This window comes from Mobula hypostoma, chromosome 9 (genome assembly GCF_963921235.1).
Source record: "Mobula hypostoma chromosome 9, sMobHyp1.1, whole genome shotgun sequence".
Lineage (NCBI taxonomy): Eukaryota > Metazoa > Chordata > Chondrichthyes > Myliobatiformes > Myliobatidae > Mobula > Mobula hypostoma.
The window spans coordinates 31,114,232-31,138,828 of NC_086105.1; the positions used below are offsets into that span (position 1 = coordinate 31,114,232).

A 24,597-nucleotide genomic window follows, 5' to 3' on the forward strand; every position below is an offset into this window, starting at 1 on the left:
ACAAAACAAGGTCCCCTTGGATCACATGTCTCCTTACTTTCTCAATAAGCCTTGCATGGGGTACCTCATCAAATGCCTTGCTGAAATCCATATACACTACATCTACTGCTCTACTTTCATCAATGTGTTTAGTCACATCCTCAAAAAATTCAATCAGGCTCGTAAGGCACGACCTGCCTTTGACAAAGCCATGCTGACTACAGTATTCCTAATCACATTATGCCTCTCCAAATGTTCATAAACCCTGCCTCTCAGGATTGTTTCCATCAACTTACCAACCACTGAAGTAAGATTCACTGGTCTATAATTTCCTGGGCTATCTCTACTCCCTTTCTTGAATAAAGGAACAACATCTGCAACCATCCAATCCTCCGGAACCTCACCCATTCCCATTGATGATGCAAAGATCATTGCCAGAGGCTCAGCAACCTCCTCCCTCAGTAGCCTGGGGTATATCTCATACAATCCGGTGACTTATCCAACTTGATGCTTTCCATAAGCTCCAGTACATCTTCTTTCTTAATGTCTATATGTTCAAGCTTTTCAGTCTGCTGCAAGTCAGCCCTACAATCACCAAGGTCCTTTTCCATAGTGAATACTGAAGCAAAGTATTCATTAAGTATCTCCACTATCTCCTCCAGTTCCGTACACACATTTCCACTGTCGCACTTCGCTCACATCTTATAGAAACATAAAAACCCTACAGCACAATACAGGCCCTTTGGCCACAAAGTTGTGCCGAACATGTCCCTACCTTAGAAATTACTAGGGTTACACATAGCCCTCTATTTTACTAAGCTCCATGTACCTATCCAGGAGTCTCTTAAAAGACCCTACTGTATCTGCCTCCACCACCGTTGCTGGCAGCCCATTCCACGCACTCACCACTCTCTGCGTAAAAAAACTTACCCCGACATCTCCGCTTATCTTCTTGCTCTTCACATCTTGTGCCCAGCTGGTAAGTAAATCCATTTATCATATCTTTGTAATCTATTGCTGTATTTTTTTTAAACAAAGATGAATATAATCTTTACCATTGCAATTTGCAGTGAACTTCAATACTAGTAATACCAGCATGTGCTGAATCTGGTGTTGAGATTGCAACCAGTACTGTCAGTTTGTGGCTAAGTAGCATCTCCCTATACACCAATACATAATCTAAATTTGATCTTGTAAGGTGTATGTATTTGCCCAGTAAAACACTTTTCCATGTAAGTAATGTGCGAGTGTGTGTAAATACTTGTTTTCAGAATGCAGTACAGTACTTTAAATGTATAATGTGTTTGTTCAATGCATGTATGTTTATTAGCTTTTTGAAATAAATTCGTATTGAAATATCCATACAATAAAGTTACCATAAATACATGGGCACAGACAATTTTGAGAATAGAAAATATATTTTCGGACTCAGACATCCAAAGAAACAATACGAAATAGAAGTGCTTCAATGATTTGCTCTTGCTAACTATTATTGCAATTACAGTGTGAGGGACAGCTGTGGAAATCAAAGAATTTTCAGGTGCACCTCATGGACTGTAAGCTGATTCAAGACCTATTCGATACAGAATATGAAACATCCAACTTCCCAAATCTGAATATTTCCCTTTTATATTGTTATATCAACAAAAATCTTTCTAAAGTAAATTTAAAATCAATTTTGTAAGTGTTCCTTATTATCTATGAAGGAAATGAATGAAATGTGTCAAAATGGTATACACAGAAAAATGACAATTATGATTTTAAAGGGTTTCACCACATGATAGCAAATCGTATTTTTTCAAATCCACAAAACACACACCCTTTCATTTACATTTGTATAATTTATAAAACACACTTTCCACAGTCAATTTACATTAGAATATCACACAATGGCTTCATTTTACAGATATAAATCAATATAAACCAAAGTCACAATGGCGTATTGAAGTGTGCAAGTATGGATGTGGCACAGACATCATAAAGGCAATAAAAGTTATACATCATCGTGGCAGAATAAGTATAGCCAAATATTAGCTGCAGCAAAATGACTAAAAATCAAAGCTTAATTATAAAAATTACCAGAATTTTTTTTTAAAAACTACATTTAGGACATGGTGAATTTTATTCATTTTGTGGCAAAATCCTGAATTATATAAATAACGAATACACTTATCAGAATGAGTTATACAAGGACAATTTACCAAATTGAAGCATGTATTAAAACAACAGAGGCTGAAGTACTTCAAACAAATGCGACATAAATTGTCATGGTAAAATAAAACAAAGACTTAAGGATATATCACGCAAACACATTTGAACTTGCCACAGAGGAAATAAAAGGTTCTGAAAATCTTAGAGACAACATTCACATTTAAGAATACAGAAGGTAATGCACAGATTGAATTGCATAACAGTTAAGTCTGAGTTTATCACAAAAGGCCACTGGCAAGAATGTCTTTCAAGGCAGGAATACTTCTAGGAGCTCTATATAGAACAAGCACAATGGCAGTTAAATATATCACATTGATTAAGAACATTCCGCTGTTGAAATACATTTTCTCCGTTTTTGTAATAGAAGTCACCTTTATTTTTCTGCATGTGATGTCTGAATACATAATTGAGTAATATCTCTAAATACCTCTTCCAAACTACATGGGAGCAGAACTGATAATCAAATGCCTCTTTTTAGATCATGTGTAGCAAGAATTATGCCAAAACGTACTGCACACTGTGCCACAATAGCTTCCATATATGTACATGGAGAAAACATTGAGGTGCTTCACAGAGCTGCAACAAAGGAAAACCCCCAGCACGTTCAGCTATTGCCCCAAAGGAATGAAAAATGATATTCAACCAGGACTCTTCATCCTGTTAATCATCTGCAACCTCTTGCTGGAAGTGTTTTCCTGTAGCTACTGGATAAATAAATGGCTAAGTTTAGTAGCGTTCACAGTATAAGCGCAATGAATTTAATTGTGGACAAACTGCATGCTAGCAATATGACACTGCCTTAGATGGGGTGGGGATATGAAAGAGAATAAACAATGCCACGTGGGTCAATATAATAATTCAAAAAAATCATTATTTCAGGTATTCATGTGACATAATTTAAGGACGTGCCTCCTGTTCCCGCTAATACCAAATTGGATCCTAGTTTTAGATAGCTCCCATGTTGTTTCTTTGGGCAAATGTGAACAGTGGTCTTTTGATCCACACTACTACAATTTGGCAAAGTATCTTATTCAAGTAAAACAATATAAAATATATTTAATAGCATAATCAACTTGCCATGATTGTTAGATCACTTGGAAATCTATCTCTGACATTCAGAGAACTTTTATTTTGCTTTCTTTTGTTTCTATATTTGATTTAAAACAATTTCATAGTAAATGTATTTGCATGATTCCAACACAACCATAGTTCTTTGTAGGAGGTTTTCAAAGACATGTCCCTTTGTTTCCTTCTTTAAAAAAATGGAGGCCTGCATCCACTGTTGTCCTCATTCACATGCTAATTTACTGTCAAAACTGGACAATCCTATTGCAAAGGCCTGCAGTGCACACATTGGATAATTGTAGTCCATTGTAAAAACATCTTCTGCCACTCGACCAAACTGCATCACAATGTAGTCAGCTGGTGGTTGGAAAACATCATTAACGTATGGAAGATTTTATGATAATTCCAATTCCACATGTATTATCAATTTCATTTAAATCAACAAACGTAAATAATAATAAGCAAAGAAATGCCTGCAACTTGACAGGTAATCATGTTAATAACTCCATTAATTTCAAAGAATGGCTACATTGTAGAAGATGGTTATTGAGTCCCCACTGGCCTTGCTTAAAAACAATTCAGCCCAATTCCCAATAGCCCTGAAAATTCTTTCTTTTCTTCTACTGTGGAATCTGAAGATTACATTTCAGTTGGAAAAAACAGTTTATGTATATCAAAATGAGGGAAGATTGGGGAAATGTCAGCTTTCAAAGCCACCTAGTTGGACCTGGACAGAAGGAACTGGGAGCCTATGTGCATACAAGCAATTGGATGGCGAATGGTACTTTGCAACACACAAAAAATGCTGGAGGAGGTCAACAGTTCAGTCAACATCTATGGAATAAACAGTTGACCCTTCATCAAGACTGGAAAGGAAGGGGAAAGAAGCCAAAATGGTGCTTTGACTTTTATTGCAAACGGATTGGAGTACTGAAGCCAGCATGTCTATAGATGCAAGAAAAAGTTTGTGAACCCTTTACGATTCAGAATTAGAATCAGGTTTATTTAACCAGCATGTTTCGTGAAATTTGTTAATTTAGCAGCAGCAGTTCGATACAATACATAATATAGAAGAGAGAGAAAAATAAATAAATTACAGTATATGTATATTGATTAATTTTAAATTGTGCAAAAACAGAAATAATATATATTTAAAAAGTGAGGTAGTGTTCATGGGTTCAATGTCCATTTAGGAATCAGATGGCAGAGGGGAAGAGGCTGTTCCTGAATCGCTGAGTGTGTGCCTTCAGGCTTCTGTACCTCCTATCTGATGGTTACAATGAGAAAAAGGTATGCCCTGGGTAATGAACACTGCCTTTCTGAGCTACTGCTCCTTGAAGATGTCCTGGGTACGTTGTAGGCTAGTACCCAAGATGCAGCCAACTAAATTTAAGACCCTCCGCAGCTTCTTTCGGTCCTGTGCAGTAGCCCCCCTTCCCAACATACCAGACAGTGATGCAACCCGTCAGAATGCTCTCCACGGTACATCTGTAGAAGTTTTTGAGTGTTTTTGTTGACATACCAAATCTCTTAGTCATTGTCTTAATAGAACATAGAATATAGAATAGTACAGCACAGTACAGGCCCTTCGGCCCACAATGTTGTGCTGACCCTCAAACCCTGCCTCCCACATAAGCCCCCACCTTAGATTCCTCCATATACCTGTCTAGTAGTCTCTTAAACTTCACTAGTGTATCTGCCTCCACCACTGACTCAGGCAGTGCATTCCACGCACCAACCACTCTCTGAGTAAAAAAACCTTTCTCTAATATCCCCCTTGAACTTCCCACCCCTTACCTTAAAGCCATGTCCTCTTGTATTGAGCAGTGGTGCCCTGGGGAAGAGGCGCTGGCTATCCACTCTATCTATTCCTCTTATTATCTTGTACACGTCTATCATGTCTCATCTCATTCTCCTTCTCTCCAAAGAGTAAAGCCCTAGCTCCCTTAATCTCTGATCATAATGCATACTTTCTAAAGCAGGCAGCATCCTGGTAAATCTCCTCCGTACCCTTTCCAATGCTTCCACATCCTTCCTATAGTGAGGTGACCAGAACTGGACACAGTACTCCAAGTGTGGCCTAACCAGAGTTTTATAGAGCTGCATCATTACATCGCGACTCTTAAACTCTATCCCTCCACTTATGAAAGCTAACACCCCATAAACTTTCTTAACTACCCTATCCACCTGTGAGGCAACTTTCAGGGATCTGTGGACATGTACCCCGAGATCCCTCTGCTCATCCACACTACCAAGTATCCTGCCTTCTTGCCTTCTTTATAGCTGCATCGAAATGTTGGGACCAAGTTAGATCCTCAGAGACCCAAGAACTTGAAAGTGCTCACTCTCTCCCCTTCTGATCCCTCGATGAGGATCATATGTTTTCCTTCGTCTTACCCTTCCTGAAATCCACAGTCAGCTCCTTTGTCTAACTGACGTTGAGTGTAAGGTTGTTGCTGTGACACCACTTCGCTAGTTGGTATATCTCACTCCTGTATGCCCTTTCATCTCCATCTGAGATTCTACCAACAATGGTTGTATCACCAGCAAGTTTATAGATGGTATTTGAGCTATGCCTAGCCACACAGACATGGGTATAGAGAGAGTAGAGCAGTGGGCTAAGCACACACCCCTGAGGTACATCAGTGTTGATGTTTAGCGAGGAGGAGATATTATCACCAATCCACACAGATTGTGGTCTTCTGGTTAGGAAGCTGAGGATCCAATTGCAGAGGGAGGTACAGAGGCCCAGGTCCTGTAAATTCTCAATCAGGATTGTGGGAATGATGGTGTTAAATGCTGAGCTATAGTCGATGAACAGCAACCTGACATTGGTGGAAGCCCTGTGAAGAGTGACTGAGATTGCGTCTGCCATTGCCCAATTGTGGCAATAGTCAGATTGCAGTGGGTCCAGGACCCTGCTGAGGTAGGAGATCTAGTCATGACCAACATCTCAAAGCATTTCATTACTGTAGATGTGAGTGCTACTGGGTGATAGTCATTAAGGCAGCTCACATTATTCTTCTTAGGCACTGGTATAATTGTTGCCTTTTTGAAGCAAGTGGGAACTTCCATCCACAGCAGTGAGAGGTTGAAAATGTCCTTGAATACACCCACCAGTTGGTTGGCACAAGTTTTCAGAGCTTACCAGGTAATTCGTCAGGGCCTTCCACCTTGAGAGGGTTTAAAGACAGGCTAACATCGGCCCCTGGGACAGAGATCACAGGATCATCAGGTGCAGCAGCAATCTTCACAGCTGTAGCTGTGTTCTCCCTTTCAAAGCGGGCATAGAAGGCATTGAGTTCACCTGGTGGTGAAGCATCACTGCCATTCATGCTATTGGGTTTTGCTTTGTAGGAAGTAATGGCTTGCAAACTCTGCTAGAGTTGTCATACATCCGATGTCACTTCCAACCTCATTCAAAATTGTCTCTTCGTCCTTGAAATAGTCCTCCACAAGTCATACCTGGTTTTCTGGTACAGGCCTGGGTCACCAGCCTTGAATGCCATAGATCTAGTCTTCAGCAGACGACGTACCTCCTGCTTCATCCACGGCTTTAGGTTTGGGAATGTACAGCAAGTCTTTGTAGGCACACACTCATCCACACAGGTTGAAATGAAGTCGGTAACAATTGCTGCATACTCATCCAGATTCAAAGATGAATCCCCGAATACAGTCCAGATCACTGATTCAAAGCCGTCCTGTAGCCACTTCTGTGCTTCCCTTGTCCATACCTACTTGGTCCTCACTACTGTTGCTGCTCTCTTCAGTCTACACCTATACTCAGGAAGTAGAAGTACAGCCAGCTGATCAGTCTTCCTGAGTGAGGGCGTGGATAGTACGGTAGGCATTCTTGATGGTGGTGTAACGATGGTCCAGTGTGTTGTTTCCTCTGATATTACAAGTGATCTGATGATGGTAACTGTTCAGTGATTTTTTTTTTCAGACTGGCCTGGTTAAAATCCCCCAAAAAGATGGTGAAGGTGTTAGGATGCGCTGTTTCATGCATGTTGATCTCATTGCTCAGATCATCTAAAGCCTGATTGACATTGGCCCACGGTAAATTGTATACCGCTGCCAAAATGATCCCGGAAATCTCCCGTGGTATGTAAAATGGACAGTACCTAACTGCGAGATAATCCAGATCTGGTGAGCAGCACTGGGACAGCACTGATATATTTGAGCATCAAGAGGAGTTGATCATGAGGCATACTCCTCCACCTCTGCTTTTGAGAGACTCTACAGATCTATCCTGATAGTGTATAGGAAACCTATTGATCTGAATCGGTACGGAATGGGTTAACCAGGATTCCGTGAAACAAAGGACACACGTGGTCCTAATGTCCCTCTGATTCAGCACCCTAGCTCTGAGATCATCAATTTTATTCACCAGAGACTGCACGTTTGGCAGCAAGATAGTCGGCATTGGGAGTTTAAAACCCCCTTTCTTAAACGTACTTGTATCCCTGACCTGCAGTGACGTTTCCCGCATGGAAACGAGGAGTCCATCCACATTCAGCATTGTTTCCATCAGTTTTAAGCAGCGATAGTTCATTTAATTGCTTTAAGACATCTTTGTTAACTGTACTGACCTTGGAAGCAGGTGTGTTTTTTAGCTGTATTAGGCTGAAACGAGAATATTTAATCGTATCCATTGAGAGTTCTGCTGTCTCAAAGCACCCCGGAATTAACTCCAATTACCTGATTTTCTGTATTAATTACTCATAAAATGTGGTCTAATCTTCATCTAGTTAATAATAATAGACAAACACAATCTGCTTAAACTAATATCAAACAATTGTATTTCTTCTCATCAATATTGAGTACACCATTTAAACAATCCCAGTCTAGGTTCAAACAAGTATGTGAACCTCTGGAGTAATGCCTTCTACAAAAGTTACTTGGAGTCAGGTGTTCCAATCAATGAGATGAGATGGGAGGTGTGGGTTGTAGAGGTGCCATGCCCTTTAGAAAAGACACACAGGTTACTGACAGAACCTGCTCTCCTCAAGAAACACTTATTAAATACAAGAGTTTACATACTTTTTCCAGCCTGGACTGTGAATAATTAAACAATGTGTTCAATAAAGACATGAAAAGTACAATTGTTTGTGTTATTCATTTAGGCAGATTGTGTTTGTCTATTATTGTGACTTAGATGAAGATCAGACCACATTTTATGAGTAATTAATGCAGAAAACCAGGTAATTGCAAAGGGTTCACAAAACTTTTCTTTGCAATTATATGTACACCCGGATTAAACTTCAAAGTAAAGTTCAAAGTAAAATTTATTATCCGAGTACATACACGTAACCACATACAACCCTGAGATTCTTTTTACTGCGGGCATACTTAGCAAATCTATAGAACAATAACTATAAACAGGATCAATGAACAACAAACTTTGCAAATGCAAATATATATATAAAAATATAAATAACAAGAGCATGAAAATAACAAGATAAAGAGTCTTTAAAGTGAAACCATCGGTTGTGAGAACACCAGAAACAGAATGATTGTAGATATCCCCTTTTGTTCAAGAGCCTGATGGTTGAGGGATAGTACCTTCTACCTGATGGCGACAGCGGCAAGGAAAGAGCATGGCCTGGGTGGTGAGGATCTTTGATGATGGATGCTGCTTTTCTACAGCAACATTTCATGTTTATGTGCTCAATGATCAGAATCAGGTTTAATATCACTGACATACAGTGGGTCATGAAATTCGTTGTTTTGAAGAACCTTATAGAGAGGGTGCAGAAGAGGTTCACCAGGATTCTGCAAGCTTAGAAAGTTAGTTATAAGCTGGCTCAAATACCATCTATAAATTTGCTGACGATACAACCATTTGCTGGTAGAATCTCAGGTGGTGACGAGGGCGTACAGGAGGGAGATATGCCAACTAGTGGAATGGTGCTGCAGCAACAACCTGGTACTCAACGTCAGTAAGACGAAAGAGCTGATTGTGGACTTCAGGAAGGGTAAAACAAAGAAGCACATACCAATCCTCATGGAGGGATCAGAAGTGGAGAGAGTGAGCAGCTTCTAGTTCCTGGGTGTCAAGATCTCTGAGGATCTAACCTGGTCCCAACATATCAATGTAGTTATAAAGAAGGCAAGACAGCGACTATACTTCATTAGGAGTTTGAATAAACACGGCATGTCAACAAATACACTCAAAAACTTCTAAAGTTGAACCATGGAGAACATTCTGACAGGCTGCATCACTGTCTGGTATGGAGGGGCTACTGCACAGGACCGAAAAGAAGCTGCAGAAGATTGTAAATCTAGTCAGCTCCATCTTGGGCACTAGCCTACAAAGTACCCAGGACATCTTTAGGAAGCGGTGTCTCAGAAAGGCAGCGTCCACTATTAAGGACCTCCAGCACCCAGGGCATGCCCATTTCTCACTGTTACCATCAGGTAGGAGGTACAGAAGCCTGAAGGCACACATTCAGCGATTCAGGAACAGCTTCTTCCCCTCTGACATCCAATTCCTAAATGAACATTGAAGCTTTGGACACTACCTCACTTTTTTAATATACAGTATTTCTGTTTTGCACATTCTTTTAAATCTATTCAATATACGTAATGGATTTACTTGTTTATTTATTATTATGTTTTTTTTTTCTCTCTCTGCTAGATTATGTATTGCATTGAACTGCTGCTGCTAAGTTAACAAATTTCACGTCACATGCCGGTGATAACAAACCTGATTCTGATTCTGACTGGACTATCTTGGATGGTTTATTCTGAAGCTTCAGAGCCTGAGGGTTGACTTAATAGATGTATCTGAAATTATGAGAGGCATAGATAGGGCTTTTTCCCTAGGGTAGATATATCAAATACCACAGGGCATAGCTTCAAGGTAAGAGGGGAAACGTTTAAAGGAGATTTACATGACGTTTTTTTTTAAACAGAGTTTTAAATGCCTTGAATATACTGCCAAAGGGAATGATGGAAGCAGATACAATAGCAATGTTTAAAAGGCACATGAATAGGCAGAGAATGCAGGGATAAATATCAGGTGGAAGCAGGTGAGCAGTTTAACTTAGCATCATGGTTAGTAAAAACATCAGGGACCAAAGGGCTAGTTCCTGTGCTACACTGCTCAATGTACAAGATATTGGTGGGATCTTGCTTGTAAGATTGTATAATTTTTGGTCTCCTTTCCTAAGGAAGGAATATACAAAATTTTAAGATAAAAACAGAGGATGTTTCTCCTGGCTGAGGAGCATAGAACTGGGGGCAGCAGTGTCAAAAAAAGGGGTAAACTATTTAAGACTGAAAAGGGGAGAAATTTATTGCTCTGAAGGTGATAGATACCTGAATACTTTGAAAGTTTAGTCATTGATTACATTTCAAAAGGAAATTAATGTTAGTATGTATTCCATGAATAAGTAGATATGTGGGGGTGGGGGGGAGGGATGACATTAAGACAAAATATAAGCCTTCAGGAGGCAAATGAACTGCTCCCGCAATGCTTTTTAAAAATTTTCTAATTCCTATCCTCGAATCCAGGTCACTTGTTTTCCCACAACGTTGCAATTCCATGGGATTACCTGCACCTGTAGTCCTTTAGCCTTATTTAATATGCTTTTCTGTTTACATTCATACAAGGCTAACTTATCCTGACCTTGTACTCTCCTTGTCTTGCTCCATCCAAAAAACAATCTATTCCTTTTTCTGGTATTAACTCCCTCTCACAAAATATATATTTTTTGCTCCCCCCCCCAATATTAATCTATCTCATTGTGCCTTTTAAATTTGTTAAAATTTGTCCTCAGGGAAATACAGTACTATGCAAAAGTCTATATAATAGGGTGCCTATGACTTCTGCATAGTACTGTATTTGTCACTGTGGAGTAGAGGGGAAGGTGAGTTTGTAAATCTGGAGGGAGCAAAGGATGGCGGGAAAAGTGAAGAGCGGAGCTCTGCAGATGGGGTGTGGGACAGGCAGCAGAGAAGGAGTTGCAGGGGTGGGATGTGGTGCGGGTACAGACACACCCAGCCCTGAGACACCAAGCAAGGTAATTTGATTCCAAACAGTTGGTATATTGATCATTACAGAATGTCTCTCTGGTGCTTCCCGCTCCCCCCCTCCCCCACTTTTCCCAACCACCATTCCCCTCTCCCTGCCCTCTTACCACTCTCAGTCCACAATAGAGACCCATATATCAGAATCAGGTTTATTATTACTCAAAAATATCATGAAAATATTGTTTGAAGCAGCAGTACAGTGCAATACTTAAAATTATTACAGTACTGTGCAAAAGACTTGGGCACCCTAGACCCTATACATGTGCCTAAGACTTTTGCACACTACTGTATATGAAGAAATTATGCCAAGAGATTCTACTAAATTATATCTTATCATTACAATGTAGATTTACTTTAAGATTAATACCATACCTGTCCAGGTCATTCTCATCTCAATTAATGATGGGTTGCAATGACAAAATTTTCCTAACGAAAATAGAGACTGCAAGGTCAAAAGGGAAATGAAGCAAGGGAGGGGATTGATGGGACTCCAACAAAGAGATTTTTGTACTTTCATTGGCCAAAGATGAGGTACAACTGCAGTAAAGGATATCTACCAATGCTTGTTTATTCAAAAAAGGTAGGAGGGATAAGTCAGGAAGCTGCAAGCAGGTCAGTCTTACATCTGTGGTAGTTAATCCTAAAAACTAGAGATTCTGCTATTTCTCTCCATAGAAGCTGCATGACCAACTGAGCTCCTTTAGCATTTTGTGTGTGTTGTCAATTATTGGAGAAAATTCTGAAGGGCAGGATTTTGACTAGGTAAGCAAGGAGACTGATGGCGGCAGGTAAGTAGAGGTTACTTACATAGAATTTAGTTAGGCTTTTGACAGGGTCTTACATGGTAAGCTCATCCAAAAGGCTAAGGCACAAGGGCTTAGTTGGAGAACTGGATCCAAAATTGCTTGGGTTATAAGAGACTGAGTTTATGGTGGATAGGTGACGTTCTGTGTGGAAATCTGGGAAGTGGTGTATGCCAATGATTTATGCTATGAATTTTATTGTTAGTATATTATAAAAATGACGGGTGAGAAAGTAGGCATTATAATTAGTGATTTTGCAGATGATACAAAAATTGATGGAGGTAGAGTTAATGAAGGAGGTTTTTTTAAAGAAACAGTTTGACATAGATAAACTGGAAAGTTGGGTGGAACAGGGGCACATGGTATTTAATCCAGACAAGTGTGAGATAATGCACTTTGGAAGGTAATATTAGGGATGTTGAGGTACAGACAGAACTTGTGGTGTAGGTTCAAAACACCCTGAAGGTGGACACACATGGATAGGATAGCGACAAAGACATTTGCTATGTTTGCCTTCAAAAGCTGAGATGTCATGTTACAGATGTACAAAACAGTGATTGGATCATACTTCGAGTATCATATACTGTTCTCATCACTGCATCACTTGAAGGAAGTGCTAGCCATAGAGATTCACCAGGATATTGCCATGAAAGGAAAAGAGAGATTGGCTAGGCTGAGTTTATTTTCACTGGAATGTAAAAAGCTGAGGAAGTGACCTTACTGTATATGAAAGGCATACATGGGACAGATGTTCAGAATTTCTCTCCCAGGGCAAGGGAGTCTAGAACTAGAGGACACATGTTTAAGGTGAGAAGGGAAACAATTTCAAAGAGATCTGTGGGTAGGCTTTTCCCCACACAACATGTGGTGAATATTTCAAATGCACTGCCAGAGAAGTTGGTGAAGAAAGATGCCATTAATGTTTAAAAGCCATTTGGACAGGTCCTTGGATAGAAAAGGAGTAGTGGGATAGAGGCCTTATGCAGGCAAATGATTAGTATCATAGTCAAAATGGACCAGAACTTTCAAGGCCCCATTCTGTGCTGTATAATTCTATGAAGGGATATTCTACATTCAAATTATCAACAAAGGAATTTATCATCACTAGTGACAGTTGCATATGAGTTTGAGATTGGATACTTACGATCGTTCTCATGAACAATTTGAAAGTTCTTCACTGATGCCTGTGTAACTCTTCCATGGAAATTCAGCACATAAGACTGAGTATCATCATTCCAAACAGGCACTTTGTTATGCAGCTCAATTAGATTTTCCATATTTCTATTCTGCCACATCAACAGCAAACTTTCATGTTCCTGGGGAAGATTTTGAAAACGTAAGTAATCATTGTTAACATTTTAAAACTAACTTTCAAGAATAGATTTTAGATATGACAAAGGAGACCTGGAGAATTTTCCAATAATAAAATACAAGCCATACTTTGGACTTAATTTTCATATGTAATATGTTTCTCATTATCGCCAGAGTACTGATGGGTCTTTTTCATTAAAAAAAAGACAGTTCTGTTTATGAGAAATGGAAACACCTAAATTTAATATTTAGGCAAACGAACTACACAATAATTCGCCGATATGTTAAGTAGACACTAAGGTATATCACTAAATCACTGGACTCTGACAAGGTGCCAGAGGACTGGAAAATTGCAAATGTTACTCCACTCTTTAAGAACGGAGGAAGGCAGCAGAAAGGAAATTATAGACCAGTGGTTGGGTAGATGTTAGAATCAATTGTTAAGGATGAGGTGATGGAGTATTGGTGATACAGGACAAGATAGTACAAAGTCAGCATGGCTTCGTTCAGGGAAAATACTGCCTGACAAACCTGTTGGAATTCTTTGAGGAGATTACAAGTCGGGTAGTTAAAGGGATGCAGTGGATGTTGTATATCTGGACTTTCAGAAGGCCTTTGACAAGGTGCCACACATGAGGCTGCTTACCAAGTTAAGAGCCCATGGTATCACAGGAAAGTTACTAACATGGTTAGACCATTGGCTGATTGGTAGGAGGCAGCGAGTGGGAATAAAAGGATCCTTTTCTGGTTGGCTGCCAGTGACTAGTGGTGTTCCACAGGGGTCAGTGTTGGGACCACTTCTTTTTATGCTGTATATAAATGATTTAGATAATGCTAAATCATTTAGAAAATTACACTCCTAAGATTACAGGATTTCTACGCTGCCAGAAATGAACATGGTCCTATGTGGATCACAAAAATAATTGCTCATGCTGACAATGATATTGATTGTGATTAAAATAATGCATTAAAAATGTACACCTAAAAAAAACTTAAAACACATTAAAATTTAAAAAATGCTAAAAAATAACATTCAGTGGAAAAACACCGACTGAAGTAAACATGACCTTGAAAATCTATTAATCATTAACCAAAATAAACACACTGCCACATCACACTACTGACATTAAGTTAATCATTAACTTTGTACCTTTCCATTCCTCAGACTGAAAAAAAATCACATGATCTTTCTCCGCCAAATTCAAACTTCACAGTTGGATCTCGCCAAAATTCCATCAGGTAAGCAGCAACTTCGCTCCCACTCAGCACTCACATGAGCCACTGCTGCTTCAGACTGCTCGTCAGAGGACTCATCTGGGCACTCAGACTCTACATCGACGAGACAGACTTCAACAGCACCGAACAAGTAAGCGATGGCAACAATGAACGCAGAGAGGAAGGAGGGCAGAGCCTTTGTGGTCCAGATAGGCAACGTCGACTTCATGACTCTAAACATGAGTCAAATTCAGAAGGACGCTGCCTGGACCAAGGGGACTGAACACCTAACCAATGTCATCCCCTACGACAAGGAGGAGGACTCCCGCACCATCCAGGCCCTGCAGTTCACCCATGGCAAGATCCAGCAGTGGCTATACTCTCAAGTCACGTGCTCCATCTTTTCAGGAGGCTGGTGCCTCCAAACTGAAATGGGAAGCGGGGTATCCACTGCCACCTTGTTGTTGAGATCTGCGATGGCATCCTGACCAAGCGATTCAGCAACATGTTCAAGCAATTCACCGAGTCCGACGCCGACAACGCTCTGCTCGGCAAATCACTCGATGTCCTGAAATACATGCATGACAACGGCAGACTCTTCTCAAGAGTCTGCTACGGTCTTCAGTTTGTCAACAACTATTTCAGGCATCACCGAACGACCACAAAACCTGCTATGCTGTCCGCTGCAACCGCTGGCCTGAGCTAGAAGCCCAAGTGATTGACGGCTTCTGGAACCAAGAGGTGCCTCCCACTCTGATCCCTGAAGACCCCGTCGATGACTTCACAAGCGCTGAGGTAGGAGACTAACTTTCTAAGAGTGCGGAGAAACCAAAACAACTGGTTGAATTTTGTGCTGATAATGACATACTAACCAGAGAGAACCTCATGATCCATGCACCTGACAAGTACCTCAGCATCAGCTGCATGAATCAGGGACTCACCAAAGTCAGAACTGTCCTGGACATGGTGCAAGCTGCTTCGGTTAAGAAGGGTCTCAAACCTATTCTGCAGCGCAATGCCACAGAACCATGCACTGACTTAGATTCCTTCTTCGACCGCACTAACATGTGCCGCCACTACATAGCCACAGTCCTATACAAGGTTCTCTGCAAAGAGAATGGCAAAAGAAACTGGATTGCTCTTTACGGTCCACCAAGCACCGGAAAGAGCATGCTGATGAACTCCCTCATCTGCGACAAAGTCTGCGATTGCCGATTGCGTTGCCTCTGATCTGGGCCAACATTTACGTGCCGAGCGGCACCTAATTAATTAGCTTGTATATTTCGGCTTTTTTCTTAAAGATGGCTGGGTGCATTCCAGCTACCACTGCATCCCTGCATTCTTCGCGGATCGGTATCGGTTCGCTGCCTGGAGGTTGGGGTCCACTGCACCAGCCCACCCTCCAACGACTCAGCCTAACACACCATCATCAGTGTGCTCTGCCCTGACTTCCTAATTCCACTAAGTGATACTACACTGCACATACATTATTTCTACTTTATATAGGCTGTGTATTTTTATGTGTTATTTGGTATGATTTGGCAGCTTCATTGCTTAAAGGTTACTGGAGAGAGTGTTTCTGCTGACAGCGCTTCCGCGAGATTTTTGCTACCAAGAACAGTGCGGCAATGATTGTAGAAAAGTATTTCTACTTTATACAGGCTGTGTATTTATCATATCATTCCTGCTTTTACTATATGTTACTGTTATTTTAGGTTTTATGTGTTATTTGGCATGATTTGGTAGGTTATTTTCTGGGTCTGCGAACACTCACAAATTTTTCCCCATAGAAATAAATGGTAATTGCTTCTTCACTTTATGACATTCTGGCTTACAAACCGTTTCATAGGAACGCTCTACCTTCGGATGGCGGGGGAAACCTGTAGATTGCTTTGTTGCCAAGTTTGCAGATGATACGAAGATTGGTGGAGGGGCAGGTAGTGTTCAGGGAACAGGTAGGTTGCAGAAGAACTCAAACAGATTAGAAGAATGGGCAAGAAAGTGGCAAATGAAATACAATGTTAGAAAGTGCATAGTCATGCACTTTGGTAGTAGAAATAAATGTGCGGACTATTTTCTAAACGGGGAGAAAATCCAGGAATCTGAGATTCAGAGGGACATGGGAGTCCTTGTGCAGAACACCCTGAAGGTTAACTTGCAGGTAGAGTCAGTAGTGAGGAAGGCAAATGCCATGTTAGCATTCATTCCAAGAGATCTTGAATACAAGAGCAAGAATGTAATGCTGAGGCTTTATTGGACACTGACGAGGCCTCACCTTGAGCATTGTGAACAGTTTTGGGCCCCTCATTTTAGAAAGGATGTGATGGCATTGGAGAAGGTCCAGAGGAGGTTCACAAGGATGATTCCAGGAATGAAAGGGTTACCGTACGAGGAACGTTTGATGACTCTGGGTCTATACTCGCTGGAATTCAGAAGGATGAGGGGGGAATCTCATTGAAACCTTTCGAATGTTGAAAGGCCTAGACAGAGTAGATGTGGAAAGGATGTTTCCCATGGTGGGAGAGTCTAAGACAAGAGTGCACAGCCTCAGGATAGAGGGGTGCCCTTTCAAAACAGAGATGCGGAGAAATTTCTTTAGCCAAAGGGTGGTGAATTGATGGAATTTTTTGCCACATGCAGCTGTGGAGGCCAGGTTGTTGGATGCACTTAAGGCAGAGATTGATAGGTTCTTGATTGGATATGGCATCAAAGGTTACAGGGAGAAGGCTGGGAACTGGGGTTGTGGAGGGGAAGGAAAAAAGGATCAACTATGATTGAGTGGCGGAGCAGACTTGATGGGCCAGATGGCCTAATTCTGCTCCTATGTCTTATGGTCTTATAATATGCAATATGTACATAACCTCAATGTTTTAAATATTTTGTTATCCTTCCTCCACTGTACCATCTGTGATCCTCACAATATCTTATTTAATTCACATTTAATTATCACTATGGCTGTCAAACTAATTTAAAACCCTTGCAGATTCAGATTCAAAGTTCAAAGTAAAATTTATTACCAGAGTACATACACGTCACCACATACAACCCTGAGATAATTATTCTGTGGGCATACTTAGCAAATCTATAGAACAGTATCTATGACTGTAAATATGAGCAAATATAAAATAACTGCGCAAATGCAGATATAAATAAATAGTAATAAATAATCAGCATGAAATAACAAGATAAAAGAGTCCTTAAATGAGTGCAGCTATCTCCTTTTGTTCAAGAGCCTGACGGTTGAGCAGTAGTAACTGTTTTTAAACTTGATGGTGCAAGCCCTGATGCACCTATACCTTCTACCTGATGGCAGCAGTGAGAAAAGAGCATGGCCTGGGTGGTGAGGATCTTTGATAACGGATGCTGCTTTTCTACAGTAACGTTTCATGTAGATGTGCTCAATGGTTGGGAGGGTTTTATCCGTGATGTAATGGGCCAAATCCACTACCTTTTGTAGGATTTTCCGCTCATAAAGCATTGGTGTTCCCATACCAGGCCGTAATGCAGCCAGTCACCACACATCTATAGAGGTTTGCCAGGGTTTTTGATGACATGCCTAACCTCCACAGATTCCCGAGGAAGTAGAGGCTTTGTTCATAATTATATTTATATGATGGGTCCAGGACAGGTCCTTTGAAATGGTGACAGCCAGGAACTTAGAGTTACTGACCCTCTCCATCTCTGATCCTCCAATGATTATTGGCTCATGGACCTCTGGTTTCCCTCTCCTGAAGTCTACAATCAGATCCTTGGTCTTACTGACAGTGAGTGAGAGATTGATGTTATTACACCACTCAGCCAAGTTTTCAATCTCCCTCCTGTATGCTGATTCATCACCCTCTTTGATACAGTGATGCCATTTCCAAACTTGTATATAGTGTTAGAGTTGTACTTAGCCCGAGTCAGAGGTGTAAAGTGAGCAGGTGGCTAAGTACACATCCCTGCAGTGATCCTCTGCAGGTGGAGATTGTGGGGAGATGTTATTGCCAATCCAAACTGACTGAAGTCTACAAGTGAGGAAATCCAGGATCCAATTGCACAAGAGGGTATTGAGGCTATTTCTTGTTTATAGAACAGCATCGTGCAGTTTTGCAAATGCTTGCTTATAATCATCTGCTGGTGGTATGTACATGGATCATGGATGAGAATTACTGAAACAAGTAGAATGATCTACAAATAATCATTAGTTGTTCTAAGATAGGGGAACAAAATATTGACATAACCCCAACATCCGTGAACCTACGAGAATTGACGTAAAAGCATACTCTGCCACCTTTTTCCTTACCAGAGTTCCAGGTTCGATCCACTCTGAAAATCGTAAAACCTTCTGGTCGGATAGCGGCATCCGCCATGTTCGTAGTTAACCAAGTCTCAATGCAACAAAGAATTGACATCTGCCTCATCTACCTCTGATACAGCAGCCTTGCTTTGATATCATCAATCTTATTTTCAATTGACTGAACATTCGCCGACAAGATGCTCGTTAGAAGAGGCCTCATCCCCCTGCATTTCAGCCTGGTCTGAATTCTACCTCTAATGCTATGTTTGCGGCCGTGGCGTTGATCCCTTAAAGGCACCACACTTAACTACTCCGATTTAACTGTCCAATGTGAGATCTGAAGATCACTGATGTAATTTTGTCGTTCATTGTTAAAAGGAAATCTACATGCTGAAGGTTGCAGTGAAAGTAGTTCAAAAGGAGTATATTTAAGAGGAAAACTGGTACAATTTCGTACAACCCACAGAGAGTTGCCGATGTACTCCAGCGCCATCTTAGTTTAATAAGATCTATTTATCACATATATATCAAAACATACAGTGAAGTGTGTCAATGCGTAAACAACCAACACACCCATGGATGCGCTGGGGGAAGCTCACAATTGTGCCACATATTGCGGTGCCAGCAAAGCATGCTCACAGAACTAACAAAACAGAACATACCACTTGATAAACCAACAACTGCAAAGCAAGACCCATTCATCCGTGCTACTCACCCACTGATGAACAGGGACGGCAGAAATTGCAATAGCACCAGCGTAGCACCACCAAGAAATTAACTGCAGCTGCTTTGCTTTCTCTGTATAGTTTTGAATACAGCTCGTTTCTCCAGTTGATCTAGTGAAACAGTGCCCCCCAATTACCATAGCACCCACGCAGCAATAAAGTTATAAACTCTGTCAGATCCACTCTACGCTTCTACTTATTGGTTCGTTGTCAATGTCTTGCCGTTGCTGTCCTCAGATCAGTTAAGCTGATCTAAGATCACTTAAGGTGGTGACGTCACTCACTCTCACTCACGCGAGAGATTGATGGTATATATCCAGGTGCAGATCCGTGGTCTCGCTAGACTAACAGATGCCACACACAGACATTGTGCTTTTACAAGCAAGCGTGGGCCTGGCACGTGCATTACTTTGGCCAGCGTGAAAAATGGATCGATTTTTAGTCAGAAAACGACCTCATCCAGAGGAATCATCAGTGGTGTCTCAGCCTGAGCATGTCTTAACTGAAAGTGACATGCAGAAAGAAGTAAGTGGGGATGAGGACGACAGCAGTTCATCGAAGAAGTATGAGGGCGAAGTAGAGGAACAAGAAATGGAGTGGAATTCGGAAGAGAACATGGATGAAGCCGCTCTCAGTGCGAGTGGGAATACTGTTAGCGATGTTAGCCAGCAGCCTGAGGAAGGACACCTTCGGCCAGCATTGAAAAAGTACCCTTCGCAACACTTTGGCAATCAGCAAAGGAGTTTTATTCGTGGCTGGTTTGACCTGTACTCCTGGCTGGAATATTCAGTCACAAAATATGCTACATTCCGCTTCGCATGCAAGCATTTCCTGTGTGGAGGACATGGGTTCCATTCTGAGTCTACCTTCACTGTCACCGGTTACTGCAACTGGCAGAAAGCTACAACAGCTTTCAAAACCCACCATGTAAGTGCAGCTGGTAAGTTTGCGATGGAGGAATGGGCCGAATTCAGACTGAGAAAACAAGACGGTTCAAGACTGGGAAATATGCTCGATAAAGGACATGCAAAGATTGTCCAAGAAAATCGTGAGTATATGAGAGCAGTAGTTGAGTCTCTACGCTATACTGCGTGCCAAGGCATTGCCCAGCGAGGACACCGTGAGAATGATGGATCTGACAATAGGGGAAACTTTGTTGAGTTGCTCAGTGTAATTGGGAAGTTTGATAAGACTGTAGCTAAAGAAATAGAGGACAACCCTGGAAATGCAAAAAACACCCATCACGATATCCAAAATTTCATTTTGGATATCGAAAACGAAACCAGATTTCCTTCAGGATTAATAAAGTATATCTATCTATCTAAATTATGGGTATTATGGCAGATATGGTCAGACGTCAAATAAGTGCAGAAATCAAGGAGGCTGGATATTTTGCCATCATGGTGGATGAAAGTAAAGTCTTGAATAAAAAGAAGCAAATTTCAGTGGTGGTGCGGTATTTGAATAACGAAACAGTACTTGAAGAATTCTTGAACTTCACTCCAGCAGCAGGGTTGGACGCAGAGTCGCTTCTTAAAAGCATTGAACAGACACTCTCCCAGTGTGTTATTGATAAGAACGCGAGCATAGGTCAGTGTTGTGACAGGGCGGCAGTGATGTCCGGGTGCAATAACAGGGTACAAGAAAGGTTCAGGAAAGAGGTCCCGCAGGCATTATATATACACTGCCATGCTCACAGACTTACCCTTGTTTTAGTGGATGTTGTGAGCAATGTACCACAAGCGGGTGAGTTTTTTTGAAACTGTGCAGCTGCTTTACAACTTCTTTTCAAATTCTGTTGCCCACGATCTTTTCATGAAGAAACAGAGAGAACTGGAATCAGCTGCACAGCCCGTGGAGTTGAAGAAATTGTCAGATACACGCTGGGCATGGCAGTATACAGCTTTGTGCGCTATAAGGAAATCACTCCCTGCCATTCTAGCTATACTACAGGATATTATGGGTCAACCAAATGTACGGAGGAAAACGGAGGCCAGAGCTGTAAATGGACTGATTGACGAGCAGTTTGCTTTACTTCTCACTCTGTTTGAGGATTTATTCCGAGTCACCAAGTTCATGTCAGACCAGCTACAATCGCCCAGTTTGGAGCTTTCATCCGCTGTGGATTTGGCTCAGTCTGTTATCTACGCACTCTCAGCAAAACGGGGTGAGGAATCATGGAGTGAAATTCAGACAAGAGCTCGGGACCTGTGTGTCAAGGCCGGTATACAGAGCAGACCACATGAAAGGAGACAGGACCAGCCACCCCGCTGCCTACATGATTTTGTTGTTGAGGCCTAAACTGAACGCACACCTGTCACATCCTCTGATGACCTTCGCAACCACTGTTTCTATCCAGTTATAGACAGACTGAAATGAAAAGACGGTTCTCAGTTGAGACTGGGAGTGTTCTGACTGGAGTCTCAGCATTGAGTCCCAAATACAAGTTCAAAGACAAGAATTGTCTTTGGCCAATGGCCCAATACTGTGGAGTGACTGAAGTGAACCTGACTGCAGAGCTACATCAGCTTCGGCGTCTGCTGGAAACAAAACAAAAGCAAAGACAGACAGTGAATGACACAATGGAATTTCTAGCTCTAATGAGACCCTACCGCGATGCATTTATAGATTTATACAAACTAATCTGCATATCACTGACTCTGCCTGTTACATCTGCCTCATGCGAACGGAGTTTCTCTTGCCTCAGACGCGTCAGAAACTACTTAAGGAATAGCAACGGCGATGCTCGGAACAGCAACTTGGCTCTGTTGGCCATAAACAGCCGGAGGACCAAAGCACCTGACATCCAGAAAATCATTGATGCTTTCGCCACCAATCACAACAACAGACAGATTGTACTTCTCTGAAAACATTAATGATAAGGGCAGTTGATTTTTTAAAAATTTGGGCCAAGAGTAATGCTGATAATTGTTATTATTTTGTGGTGGGTACCCCATAGTCCTTATGTTTCCTGCAAATCCTAAAATATTACATTTACTGCTATTAAGCCTACTGGTTTTGCTTAGACTTCCAAGCGGTGATTCTGTTGATTTTTGTTTTAAATTCAATAGCCGAATTAATTGAGGTATTGCATGGTCAGAGTACGATTTGTCCAACTCCTGGTAAAGCCTTGCATCTGTTGTTTGCCTTATTTGAGTTTAATAACGGTGTATCTTTTGGCATTACTGTCTATGTAATGCGAATAGCAGTGGGTTCGTTTTGTGCTTTTCAGTTGAAAAGCACGCATTTGACGCTGATTGCGGGATTGGTGCGTGATTCACGTTGTCCGCTGTTGCTTGGATGCTCTGGTTTTTTTGTTTAAGCTCTGTGTAGCCCAGGTTGTCTCCGATGCTGTCGACACTGTAACAGTTCACTTCAACATTAGATCAATCAATTGCTGTGGCTTGTGAATCAACAGAGGCATTTATAGTAGGCACATAATGCTTGAAACTGACTTTTTAACGCCACGCGTCTGGCCTTGCGAATACATATTACCATATAGTGCATCCCTCAGCACCATCACTGAATCATTCAGCCCCTCCGTAGCACCAGCAAGAAAAAATCTCTGGCGCTGCCACTGCTCATGAACACGCACAATCTTCTAACCCCAGGACAGGCTATTTTCAGCCTTAGGCTGACTTGCAGATTTATCACCATTTGGGTCTTCAGCTTCCCCGCTGGACTCGCAGAGATTCGTAGTCTCGGGGTTCTGGCCATCAGGCTTCGAGTTCTGGACTTTTGATGGACATTCGGGCCTCAGCTTCTGAACTTATGATCGACCTTTGGGTCTCGACTTCTGGACTTCCAATTGACCTCAGGATTTGATCTGGACCCCTGATCAACACTTCGGCTTCAAACATCGGTATCGACCCAGGATTCGTCGATGCCAACAAATGAGGACTCGGGATGTGCATCCAAACTCCAAGCCTTGAGCTCCGGACTCGATGATGGGATTACGAACACTAGACCTCAAACTTTTGTCTCACTGACTTGTATGTCTAGGGGCCCCCTGTCCTCACTGATCTGCCTGCTTAACATTGGACCACGTGCATATTGCTGGCCTTCGAATACGGAGGAGAGGCTTAGACTCCGGTCTGTCATCAAACTTCCCTACATCCTTGTCCCTAAACCTTAATCTAATCCCTAATTCCCCTCTCTGTCCCCAACACCATCCCCATGAACCCCCCAAAAATCCTAAGAAAACAACTCAGTTTGAACCGTGGCCCCAATGGAAACCACAGCTTGATGCCATCTTGACTGGAATCTCAACATGCACTTGGCACATTTTCTTTATATTTAAATGTTATGATTACTTACATCTTTGTAAATTAAAATACCTATTTGCTACAATTTCTTGATGGCTTACATTGCGAGGTTTGATGGCGACCCGTTCATGATTCACATTCATCCCCGGAATGACAACAGTCATTTTCCTTGGCCCTTTAAATCCAAGGACATTGGTCTCCTGGAAAGAAATACAAGTTTAACATGAATGATTTATGACAATGTTATTGCACAGACATACCAAAACCTCCACATTTCACAGACACTGCACCTGTCAAGCACAGGACCAGTAACTTGGTACCTGTATTACTAGATTGCTTAGTTAAGTCAGAGTGGAATAGGGTGAAGAGTGGGAATAAGGTGCTATTAATTATCCATAATGGTTCTTGCAAGCTTGAATTAACAGAATTTAAAATCTTGCACAAATTAATTATTTTAAATTAAAGAAAAAAGCTTCTATCAAGGCTCAAAAGGTTGCGCGTTTATTGCACTGTTTACCGTGACTGTTGGTGATGTATGAAAGCAGGTTCGACCGTCTTGATATCTTTAGCCCAAAGTCACCGTGCTGCATGTGAATTGCAAACACTCACATAGAAGAGCAGCGAAATCTCATCATGCTCTTTCTGACTTCAGATATACCTCAGGGGAAGTGCAGGATTAGAATGAGGTTAATTTGAAAGTTGGTGTA

The 24,597-nt window shown here is 41.4% G+C and overlaps 1 protein-coding gene across 4 annotated transcripts in view; it reads right to left on the bottom strand.

Moving 5' to 3' along the window:
* Positions 1-1,291: 1,291 nt before the first annotated feature.
* Positions 1,292-24,597, bottom strand: part of LOC134351604 (tubby-related protein 3-like) — a 100,945-nt gene continuing 77,639 nt past the window's right edge. For all 4 annotated transcript variants that reach the window (XM_063057979.1, XM_063057978.1, XM_063057977.1 and 1 more), the window contains 3 exons: positions 23,992-24,090; positions 13,240-13,411; positions 1,292-3,612 (listed from right to left, as the gene is read on the bottom strand). In XM_063057979.1, the coding sequence (XP_062914049.1) occupies positions 3,479-3,612; positions 13,240-13,411; positions 23,992-24,090 (405 nt within the window). In that variant the 3' untranslated portion in view covers positions 1,292-3,478. The remainder of the gene's footprint in view (positions 3,613-13,239; positions 13,412-23,991; positions 24,091-24,597) is intronic.